This window comes from Alexandromys fortis, unplaced genomic scaffold, assembly GCF_014885135.2.
Source record: "Alexandromys fortis isolate MF-2015 unplaced genomic scaffold, M_Fortis_MF-2015_v1.1 scaffold_243, whole genome shotgun sequence".
Classification (NCBI taxonomy): Eukaryota; Metazoa; Chordata; class Mammalia; order Rodentia; family Cricetidae; genus Alexandromys; species Alexandromys fortis.
Window position 1 is genome coordinate 1,590,547 of NW_026068121.1, and position 11,621 is coordinate 1,602,167.

The 11,621-nt window shown below is 50.4% G+C and overlaps 1 protein-coding gene across 2 annotated transcripts; it reads right to left on the reverse strand.

Moving 5' to 3' along the window:
• Positions 1-3,435: 3,435 nt before the first annotated feature.
• On the reverse strand, positions 3,436-8,050 carry Tnfsf14 (TNF superfamily member 14). Of its 2 annotated transcripts, none has more exons than XM_050125279.1 (4): positions 7,746-8,050; positions 6,660-6,696; positions 6,385-6,429; positions 3,436-4,815 (listed from the first exon to the last, which is right to left on the reverse strand). In XM_050125279.1, exons 1-4 carry the CDS (start codon positions 7,956-7,958, stop codon positions 4,391-4,393), a joined length of 720 nt encoding a protein of 239 aa, XP_049981236.1. In that variant the 5' UTR covers positions 7,959-8,050; the 3' UTR covers positions 3,436-4,390. The 2 variants fall into 2 exon arrangements, with proteins under 2 accessions (XP_049981236.1, XP_049981235.1); XM_050125278.1 differs by having other exon boundaries at positions 6,385-6,444.
• Positions 8,051-11,621: the final 3,571 nt, after the last annotated feature.

Sequence of the window (11,621 nt, forward strand, 5' to 3'; positions counted from 1 at the left end):
AGTGGGGCAGCAACCTTCCTCCATGGTTCACACCTCAGCGATGAACTGTGACCTGGGAGTGTAAGCCAAATCAGCCCTTTCCTCCCCATGCTACTCATGGACAGTATTTGATACAGCAACAGACAGCAAATCAGAGCAAAAACAGGTGTGGGAGTGCGTGTCAGGCCTTCATCACGTGTTTTTGGGGGTGCCACACACAATTTAGTCTGTAACAGGGCAAATTAATTTACATTTTGTTTTTTAGAAAGAGCCATGGAAACATTAAAATTCTCTCAGAAGGGTTTGGGGGAACTCGAAGATGGAAGTGTCTTGACTCTTGCTCCCCATAAGGCATCTGTGGAGCTTCCCCACAGGAAGTGACTCAGGGGCGTCTCTGGGCAGCCTCAAAGAACTTCCCAGCTCAATGACAACAACGAAAAAAAAAAATCTACCCAGCAAGATTCTGCTCAGTATTGATGGAGATTGCTCAGCTGGCAATAGGTGCCAGGTGCCTGAGTGGAGGTGATTGACAGCTGGAGCATGTGTGGACAGTGTATCTGGACACACGTATCTGAATGCCTGTGCCTGGACTCCTGCACCTGAATTCACATGGCTGCACACCTGAACCTGGACACACATGCCTGAATACATACACCTGTACATCTGATGAAACACCTGCACCTGAACACCTGTGCTTGAACACCTGCACCTGGACAAGCGTGCTTAGATGCCTGTACTTGGACACCTGTGCCTAGATATCTACAGCTGGACACCTGTGCTTAGACACCTGCACTTGGACACCTGTGCTTAAACACCTGCACCTAGACACCTGTGTTTAGACACCTGCATCTGGACACCTGCATCTGTGAGCCAGTCAGTTTTTTCTTCCACTCTTTATAGCTCAGGGCTTCCTAAGCTGTCTGGAACTTCAATAGTCCAGGGAAAGGAGCATTTGATTAAAGGGATTGTTCCCAGCTGGTGTCCACTCCCAGCATCCTGGTTGTTGAGTTACTGAGGATATATGAACAGACACCTACTCAGCCCGCAAGGGTGGATGGTACCTGAAGAATGACTCCAAGGTTGGCTGCTGGCTTCTGCATCCATAAGTGCACATGGGCACATGTCTACTACTGCAAGCACATGCCACATGCACACAGACACACACACACACACACACAATGTTGGCATCTCTGACATAATAGTTGAGACAATCAGAAATTTAAAGGTGTGTACAATCACAGCCAGGTCAGTTTTCTGTTTCGACAACAAACGGCAGAGACAAAGTATAAAGAGAAAAAGGTTTACTGGTTCATGGCATGGTGGGAATACCTTAAGAGGGGGCAATTGCTTCATGGTGGGGAAGTGGGAGAGGAAGAAAGAAGGGAGCACATTTCATTCTCTTCTTAGAGGGCCTGCTCCCAACTGTCCGGTGGGCTCCCGACAAGCCCCACACGGTTTTTGGTGTTTGAGGATTCCAGTATATGGTACATTTTTATCATATCCATGTCACTCCCCCTCCAACTCCTCCAGGACCCCCATACTCCAACTTTCATGCCCTTGTCCTCTATAACTCCTGAGTCCAGAGAGAACGGCCTGTTTGAGAGTCTCAGCCACTGTTCTGCCCCTGTGAGGAGACACCATGACCAAGGCAACTCTTATGAAGGAAGCATTTTAACTGGGGCTTGCTGCACAAGACAACTTGATAAGGTCCTATCACGTTCTGGTGGGCAACAAAGAGCAACAGCAATAGCTTGCATTGTTTTGGTGGTCTCTTGGAGACCAACAATTTGCCAGGAGGTACCCTATACCTGGCACCAAAGTACCACCTTTGGGGAGACACATGTCTAGCACAGTGACAACCACACTTAGAGGAAGAATAGTGTTGCCAAAGATAAAAGAGCTCACTGCAGCCCAAGCTAAACTGAGGCCCAAAGATGCCAAGGATGGATCTCAAAGACACCCAGCTGGGAAGTGGCAAAGCAGGGATTTCAACTTGGAGCATCAACTCCAGAGCGTAAGAACGTTCTGATTTCTCTGCAATGATGTCATGTCTCCCATTTGAACACAGTGGTCTTGGTTGGCCATTCTAAGACATTGTTATACCGTCATTATTTTTGGGTCTTGGTAAAAGAAGAAGGGAAGAGGGGTGGGTGACTGCCTAGGGGGAGGATGGGGTTCCAGGAAGCAGGGTAGTAGAGCCCCAGGCGTGGAAGATAATCAGAAATAGGTCAATAGGGCTAAAGACTTCCTGCCTCTAGCCCTTACCTGAAGTCACCAACGCCTGCTAGGGGATCCCCGTCTCTTTCCTCATCCTTCTCCTCACCTTTACCTTCTCTCCCTGTTTCTTCCCACCTCCCACCCTCACCCACAACCTCTCCCTCTATTCTCCTCAAACTGAGAAAAATCTTCAAGAATGATTTTCTTCTTCTTCTTTAGACGGAAACTGCTGGCTGCTGGCAGCTTTTTATAAATACGCTGTCCCCACACCTTGGTCTCATCAAAGCCACGGAAACAGACCACGATGAGCATACAGGAAACTCCAGTGTGGGGTGAGGCTGGGTATTGGAGGTGTTTCCTCCTCCCACCGGTGGCCTTGCAAGGACAGGAGGCGGAAAGTAAGCTCAGACGGGCTGTGGTTCCTGGGCAGAGGGAAGCTGTCCTGTCCTTCTAGGGTGTGGCCTCTCCATCTAGAAGGTGTGGGACAACATGTTCTGCTCAGGCCTTAGGTTTCTCTGTACAGATATTCAGCGAGGGTAACACACAGCTGCAGTTCTAGATCCTGGGGAAACTGAGGCAGAAGGGCTGCTCAAGACTCTGCCTCAATAATATAAAAAAAAAACTAAAGAAGATATAATCTATGCAAGGTGCTTATCCAGGCATGGTGGAACACAGCTGTCAGCCCAGCACTCAGGAGATGGAGGCAGGAGGGTCAAGAGCTCAAGGCCAGCCTGGGCTACATAGCAAGTTCAAGGCCAGCCTGGGCTACTTGAGACCTGGTCTTGAAACAAATGAACAAACAGAAGAAGACAAATGATTAAAGATACAAAGTACTGTGGGATAATGCTCTTGTACACTGTAAAGATTTGTCACTTGTATTGGCTTAATAGAACGCTGATTGGCCAGTAGTCAGGCAGGAAGTATAGGCGGGGCTAAGTGACCAGGCTAAGAGAATTCTGGGAGGAGGAAAGGCAGAGACACAGTCACCAGCCAGATGCAGAGGAGATGAGAATGCCTTACTGAGAAAAGGTACCAAGCCTTGTGGCTAAACACAGACAAGAATTATGGGTTAATTTAAATTGTAAGAGCTAGTTAGCAATAAGCCCAAGCAGCAGGTCAAGCAGTTTAAGATAATTAATATAAGCCTCTGTGTGCTCATTTGGGACTGAACAGCTGCAGGACCTGGTGGGACAGAAATTTCATTCACAATAAAGAGCTTCTCAAATACTATTATTTAAAATCTTTTTTATTTTATTTTATTTTATTTATTCTGTGTGTGTCCTGCATGTGGGGTCCAGAGGACAGCCTCAGATGTCTGCTTTCTTTGAGGAGGTCTCTCACTGAACCTGGAGCTCACTGATTCAGCTAGACTGCTTGGCCAACAAGCTCATCCTCCTTTCCCCACTGATGGGGTTGCAGGTGCCCACCACCACATCTGTCTCTGTACTGGTTCTGGGGATTTGAACTTGGATCCTCATGACAGAGCCGCAAGCTCTCTATCCTCTGAGCCATCTCCCACTCCCATCAGCTCCAGGCATCCTGCAGGTCTGACACACACTGTTCTAAGTGCGTTCAATAAAGTGCTCTGGAGGGGGTCACCTCTCTCCTCTCTTTCTACCTTTTGTTTTTCCTTCTCCTTGGCACTCCCTCCCTCCCTCCCTTCCTTTCCCCACCATTTCTGGAGAGTCTGTCGTAGCCACACATTGGGCTGAGTGCCGAGGTCCCATCAGAGTATCCCTGAAGGATTCATGTGCTCAGGAGCTGGCCTCAGGCCAGTCACAGCCAGCTAGCCAATGCTGCCCTGGTGGCTGGAAACCAAATGCAGATGATCTGTGGGAGTGGCCAGGGTCCCGGTGATATAACTCTCCTGACACCCTGAGGAGGTTTCTTGTCTCCAGCCTATAAGCCCAGAAACTCCAAGTCCACAGTAGTCATCAGACACATAAATACCCCAGCTTTATTCTTTCTTCCTGAATATCAGGCAAATGGGCTGACCCTACATTCCTGGGGTCCACACCCCAAGTCTTCAATTTGAAGATTTACCAAGGCAGGTCAGCATTCTACATGGTCCCTGAGCTCCACTTGCAGAATTTGGGGATCCTTAAGGGGAACCTCCAAGATCCCTGCTTGCTGGGTTTGAGGTCTGTCTTGGAGAGGCGCCCCCTTGCCATCAGTCCGTCGTCACCCACGGCCTTCAGATCATGAATGCTCCGAAATAGGACCTGGTGCCATCCCGTGGTCTGACCAGGCGGTCCCCAGGTACACGAACCACAACCTCCTCCCCCGCTTCCAGGTGCACCACGCCGCCCAGGAAGCTGCTGTCCCACCAGACTCGGGAGGTGTTGGTCCGGCCACAGGGTGACCGCCGACTGACCAGCAGTTCTAGCTCCTTGGGGTAGCGGGATGTACGTTTATACAGCCCGTGTGTGATAGGGACTTTGGCCAGGCCCTGGGGGCAGCCCACGCCGCTCAACTGTACTTTCGAGTACACATAGTAGTAGCCGGCTTCCGTGGTCACCAGGGCCCCGTTGTGATATCTCAGGCCCCTCAAGAAGGCCAGGCCAAGGCGAGTCTCCCATAGCAGAGGTCCACCCTTGCCTATCAAACTGGCGTTGGCCCCTGGGAAGGAGAGAGAGAGAGAGAACCGGTCAGCACAGGTAGTGCCCGCCCATCCTTCTTTGGGACCTTATGCTAGTTGTTAGCTCCTGTCTGTTGCTCCACTGTTGTATAAGGCCGTTTGGGTTGACTCAGTCCTCTCCCATCCTGTAGGTGGGGGACTCTGAGGAGCAGGGGAGCAAAGTGATCTGCTTATGATGTATCCTGACTGTTTCATCCCCATTTCCTTCTGTAGGGGGAGAAACTGAGGCAGAGAGAAGCAAAGCCACTTGGATACCAAAGAGGATACTGAAGGGGTGCCTAAGTTTCCTAGTGAAGTGTCAATACTTAGAAATGAGATGGGGGCTGAAGAGGCAGAACACCTGCCCAGGAAGACCTGTGCTCCAAACATTGCACAGAATAAACTAGACGTAGTGGCCTATGCCTGTGTTCCCTGGGAAACAGAAGGACCAGGAGTTCAAGGTCATCCTCTACTAGCAAACGGGCAGTTCAAGGCCAGTTCAGGCTACTTGAGATCCTGGCTCAAAAAATGAGAGAGTGTGTGTGTGTGTCTGTGTCTGTGTGTGTCTGTGTGTATCTGTATGTGTGTGGCCAGAGGTTAACACCAGGCAACTTTCTCAATTTCAGCTTCCGGCCACCTTATCTCTCACTGAATCTGGAAGTCCCCTGTTTGTTGAGGCTGCTGGCCAACGCATCCCAGGGATCTTCCTGTCTCTGCCTCTGCCGGGGTCACAGGGGTGTGTGCCTGGCTTTTGACTGGGATGCTAGGATTTAGACTCATGCCTGTGTGGCCAGCGCTTTATGCACGGAGCCATCCCCCACCTCCACCTCCACCTTTTATGTTGTAAATAGTTTTTGATTATAGCATATTTTATGCCTGTTCTGATTCACTTCATACTGTGTTAGACTAGAAATCAAACTGACTGTGGTATGGAAGCACAAGAAAAAATACGGTACACCCGACTGTGCACGGTGGCAGCCGGATGATGGGGGCACACACCTTTACTCCCAGCACCCGGGAGGCAGAGGCAGGAGGACCTCTGTGAGTCTAAAGCCAGCCTGGTCCACAGAGCTAGTTCCAGGACAGCCCAGGCTACATAGACAGACCCTATCTACTAACAAAATAGAGGGTGTGATAGGCCTGTGTCCCAGCATCCTCTGAGGCCTCTGAGGACCTTGGGAGGTGTCCCCATGACTAGTAGGGCAAAGGGGGGGACTTTATTTAGTCCTCAGGGGCTGCGCTTTCTGGGCCACCTGCCAATAAGCATTGTACGAACGAGGCCGGCAAGATGGCTCTAAGGGTAAAGGTACTTGGAGCCAAGACTGACAACTTGAGTTCAGTCCCCGGAGGCCACAAGGTGGAAAGAAACAATCGTCCCGAGAGCTGTCCTCCGGCCTCCACGCTGTGGGATGTGCATGTGTATCAACAGTAAGAAACAAAAAGAAGTACATGTAAACAAAAGTTCAAAACACACTGAATGAATGCCCAAATGGTTGCTTGACCTTCTCAAGACCTGGCTCTCCCAGGACACCCCAAGCTTCACCCCGTGTGAAGACCCGGGGTCCCCTTACCTGTGAGGTGTGCTGCTGGGTGGGCCTGTTGAGATCGCCGCCGCTCTGGGGAAGAGAGTCCTAGGTTAGAGACACAGAAAGAAGCAGGGGTGGGGGTTTGTTGGGGCCACCTGTCAGTGTCAGGTTCTGCTTCTTCCAGAAGTGACCCAGACTTCTGCTTCTGGGGGAGGGGTACCTGTGGAGCTCCTCAAAATCACATTGGGTTATCCTAGGGTGTGGGAGGACCAGAGTGGGAACCATTCCATCTCCTTCTTAGGAGCTGGGGCCCAACTCACCTTCGGTCAGCTTCTCCCAGGAGCCTGTGTCTCCGTCCTGAAATGCAAACAGGGCGCTTGGTGAGGACAGACCACACCCAGAGTCACACAGGCACATGGTGATGAGACTGTCTGGCTATGGCCGTAGACACCACCCACAGACACATACACGGGGCCACATGTGCACACAACAGTCCCACACATGCGTGCGCGCACACCCACACACAGAGAAACACACACACAACATATACGCACAGAGAAACACACACACATATACACACGCACATACAAACACACACATACAAACACACACACGCGCGCACACACACACACAGTTTTGTTTCTGAGATTGACTCTCATGTAGCCCAGGCTGGCCTTAGACTTCCTAACTAGCCTCTGATGACCTTGAAATCTTTGGGCCTTCTGCCTCTCCAGCCCAAGAACCAGGATGACAGGTGTGTGCCATGGAATTCAGTCAAGATCTGAGGAAAGCTGAGTGTCTGAAATGCTTGAGACTATAAGTGTTTCAGAATTGTTTTTAAGGTTTTTGGAATAATCACATATCTTAAAAAAATCATTTGAGGGCCAGTGAGAGGGCTCAGGGGGTAAAAGTGCTTGTGGCCGATCCTGGCTATCAGAGTTCAAGCTCCAGAACCCACATAAAGGGGGGCCCAGAGCTGACTCCACAAAGGTGTCCCACATATATGCTCCAGCAAGTGCACGCCTGCTCATATCCACACACTAATAAGTAAAGGTAATAAAAAAAACTTAACAAGAAAACAAAGGCGAAGATTGCAGAAGCGTATTGTTTACACAAGTGACCAGGTATGGCGCACAGACAGATACACCTGTGGCACAGAGAGTGAACCAGGATGGCCATGAAGCCAGCGCTGGGCACAAGGGTCCGGCTAGTAAAAAACGGTCATGTTTGTGAGTCCCAGGGAAGTTGCCGGGCCCCACACACTCATATCCCTCTATCAGATCCCCACATACGGATGAGAAGACAGGGACAGAAGACCTAGGGTCTAATCTCTGCCTGGCACGCATACACAGCAGTAAAGAGATAGACGCTGGAGAGGCTACCCTGGACCCCCGAGCCCCACGTACCGGTAAGCGAGTCACTGTATCCCCAAGTTGCTGATGCAGTCTCAGTAGGAACCAGCCCTGAGTAGCCAGCCCGGCGCCCATCAGCAGTATCAGGGCCAGGTTGACTTGGGCAATGCCGCAGCGCTGTCTCCTGTGGTTCTGTCCCAGACGCCTGAACGGGATGTCCGTTTGTCCATCCACCACAAACACTGAAGGCTGTACCACACTCTCCATGCCAGAGCAGCTGAGGCCCAGAAGCCCAGGGACAGGGTAGGCGAGTTTGAGTTCCTCCCCTCCGGAGGAAACCACGATTGCCCAACGCTGGGGCTTTGCAAGCTGCAAAAGGCTCCTGCCGCCCTGCGGCTCACTTTAAAGCTGAGGTTTGGTGCCTCCGCTTTCCCCATGCACCCTCCTCTTCTTCCTGTGCCCCCAGAAGGCCCGGCCCCCAGCTCACTCTCACTCACACCATAGCTCACACTTTCCAGAAAGTGTGACTCAGGTGGAGGTGGATGGGACAGCCCCCACTCGCCCAGTGTGGTAGCTTTGTTCCCCTCAGACGCGCTTCTGTGGGTTCCATGCAAGCTTCCAACACGTGCATATGTAGACACACATGCAAGCACACACCTTTGTGTCTATGCTTCAGCCCATGCATGTGGGTACAAATGCATGTGCAGATGCATGGCTGTGGGCATGCAAGGCGTAGGTTTGTGCATGTGTGCATGCGGGTGTAGATGTTCTGATCTATGCCTGTATGCATGCAGGTCAATGCACACATGCATTTTCTGATGTGTCTGCAGGCCCATATGTAGACACACGGGCTACAGGGTGCATCGCATCATCTCTGTAGGCTTAAAAACGTGAGCCTATTTCCACCTTGAGCTATTCCTTCAAGGTTATTGTGTTTCTACCTCAAACGAAGGTCCCACCTAGACTCAAAGCTGAGAGCTTTGCTCTCTCAAGGTGATCGGCAGACAATAACCCGAGTGGCTAATAGCCAGACCTTGTATTTCAGGAATAGAGAAGCAGACGTGCTTCTACTTCAAACAGAAGTCTAAGGATCCTACTAAGGGTCTAGTTCCCTTAAGGAGATAACATTGGATTCCACCCAGGAATCCAATTCTGTAGGTTTGCCTACAGAATGTTTTGGTCTAGGGTGTGAGCGTGACTTGTTTTGTCCTAGCAACAGAATGTTTAACTGTGGAGGTATCCTGCGACCTTCAACCGGTCTGTTCATTTCCTGGTATAGTGTTAGTGCAGGGCTTTTTTTTTTTTTTTTTTTTTATCTTACTCCTACCTCTTGGGGTCAGGGTATTTTAAGCAATTGGAAGTATTCACTGGAACTCCCTCCTGATACTATTCTATGTTTTTCTTTTTTATTATTTCACATGTGTCTTCGCATTCTTTACTAATATTTCTGAATCCCCATGCCCCTGCCCTGGCAAGAGGTGTTTTTGTTGAGGCTGGCCCCTGACAATCTTCCATCAGTATGCGCGTGTGTACCTCAGCGTCATGAGTGTGCCCGTGTGTGTCCCTCTCAGGGACGGGGCTAGGGGTAGATTTCCAGATCCCACCACTTTGTCCCCGAGTCTTCAGCCTGGACCTAAGCCTCATCACACACACCCCCAGATTCCAAGGGCTCAGGGGTGCTCAGGAGGTACCAGCTCCCCTTCTCAACATCAATGGCTCCCATGCTATAAGTGCTTGACCTCACAAAGGGATGGCAGTCCTGTGATCACAGAACCCCAGTGCTCTGCCCCCCTCCAGGAAGCCTGAGTACGTGAGGTACTGAGGGATGAGTGCTGTTGACACGGGCCATACTGAGGACTACAGAGTTTCCAAACCTGATGGAAACAAAGAAGCCTTCTCTTCTGCTCCGTGTGTGATGTTGACAGGGTGTGTGGAAGGCATCCTCCATTCTCCCCTGGTGCTGTCTGTCTGAAGATGGCTCCCCCACAGAGACTGTTCCTATGGATCCAGATCACTGGGTGTTCGTAAGCCCTGTCTCCTCGCTTATCTGTCATAAGCTGCTTCCTTCAGCCATCGGCAGTAACCCCGCCTCTCTGTTCAACCCTGTACGATGCAGGTGCTGAGCTACGGGGATGCTGGAGGCCCAGACCATCTGACCCCAGGTGTCCCACACGGCTGCATTTGTCTTTTCTTGTTGTCTCACTCAGCTTCATTCCTGGGACCATGAAATAACTCAGTAGTCTGGAGTGTCCCACCATACCGGATCTGCCTGGAAGCATTTGCTAGTCTCTTACGGTCTGTGCTGGACAGTTTTATGTCAGTTTGACACAAGCTGGGGTCACTTCAGAAGAGGGAACCTCAGTGGAGAAAATGTCCCCAGCAGACTGGCCTGTGGGAGGGCGCAGCTCACTGCAGACCAAGCTACCCCTGTGCTGGTGGTTCAGGGTTTTCTAGGAAAGCAGACTGAGCAAGGCATGGAAGCAAGCCAGTAAGCAGCACCTTCCACAGCTTCTAAACCAAGTTGTTTTGGTTCATGGTGTTTTACCACATAATAGCCATCCTAAGGTGACAGACATGACCATGTTTTGGGGATGACTGTAGTGGCAACTGAACTCTGAGTATGCAGAGCCCGGTGGGCTGTTCTGTGGGAGCCTGGGGGGTCAGACAGCTGAAGACAGGGCAGATGATGGGGGCCTGACTTGTGAAGTTACAGAGGGACGTTTGAGAGCCCCTCAAACAACTAGGGCTTCCTAGAGGTGTGGGATACACACCTTTAGTCCCAGCACTTGGGAGGCAGATTTCAAGGCCAGACTGGTCTTCAGAGTGATCAGAAGGCAAGGGCTATAGAGAGATCTTATTTCAACAAGACAAAACAACAAGAAGACTATGGTGAGTGCTTGATATTTGAAGTAAGTTTTCTTGGTTTGGCTCAGCTGGGGCTGCAGAATCAGCCGGGATTAAGAAGAGACCAGCATAACTGAGAGGAAATCTAGGATGTGTGTGGAAAGCATCCTCCATCCTTCCGCTGGGTACACACACAAGCTGTGCTCAGAGGTGCCCAGGGTTGAACCTCATGCTGGCAACCCAACTTGGGAGGTGTAAGAGTCACCCAATGGTGCTGGTTTTGAAGGCATGAGGGGGTCTGGGAGAGCAGCTGAGGCCTGGCGCTGTGAGAGGCCAGAGGTGAGGTGCAGACTCAGTGTCAGTGAAGGACCCAGCATTTTGGAGATGTCAGTACCATGGACTGACCACCAGGACAGCGGCAGCGGCAGAGTGAAACCTGCCTCTGTTTAGAAGACAGGCTGTGTGTGCAGTAGAGGGCAGAGCTGGAGAAGTGATCCAAGCACCTTGTTGGAGCCCAGAAGTTATGTGTGGATCCCAGACATTGAACATTGTCTACTTACGCAGTTGGAGTTTGGTTTGGTTTTGTCCAGGTTGTTGACTGTGCCCTGGTTCTTCCTTCTTGAAATAAGGAAGTATTTAGTTTGTTTTCAATTTTACAGGAACCCACAGTTGAGAGACTAAAGATGTTTAGATGTTAAAAGAGATCTTGAAGTTTTAAGGAAACTAAATTTCAAAGTGTTTGAATTTGTAAGGCTGTGGGGCCTTTTAAGATTGCAAAATGTTTTATATTGTAATCTTAATATTAACGTGTGATCTTGGGAATGAACAAGAAAGAAAAGGGTGTGGTCTAACAATTATGTGTTTGTGTGTCTAGGTTGACAAGGAGCGAATTTTTGTGTCAACTTGACACAAGCTAAAGTCATCTGAGACAAGGGAACCTCAGTGAAGAAACGCCTGTAGAAGATCCAACCATAGGAAACCTGTAGGACATTTTCTTAGTTAGTGGTTGATGACGGAGGCCCAGCCCATTGAGGGTGGTGCCATCCCTGGCTGCTGGGCCTGGGTTCTGTACTTAAGCAGACGGAG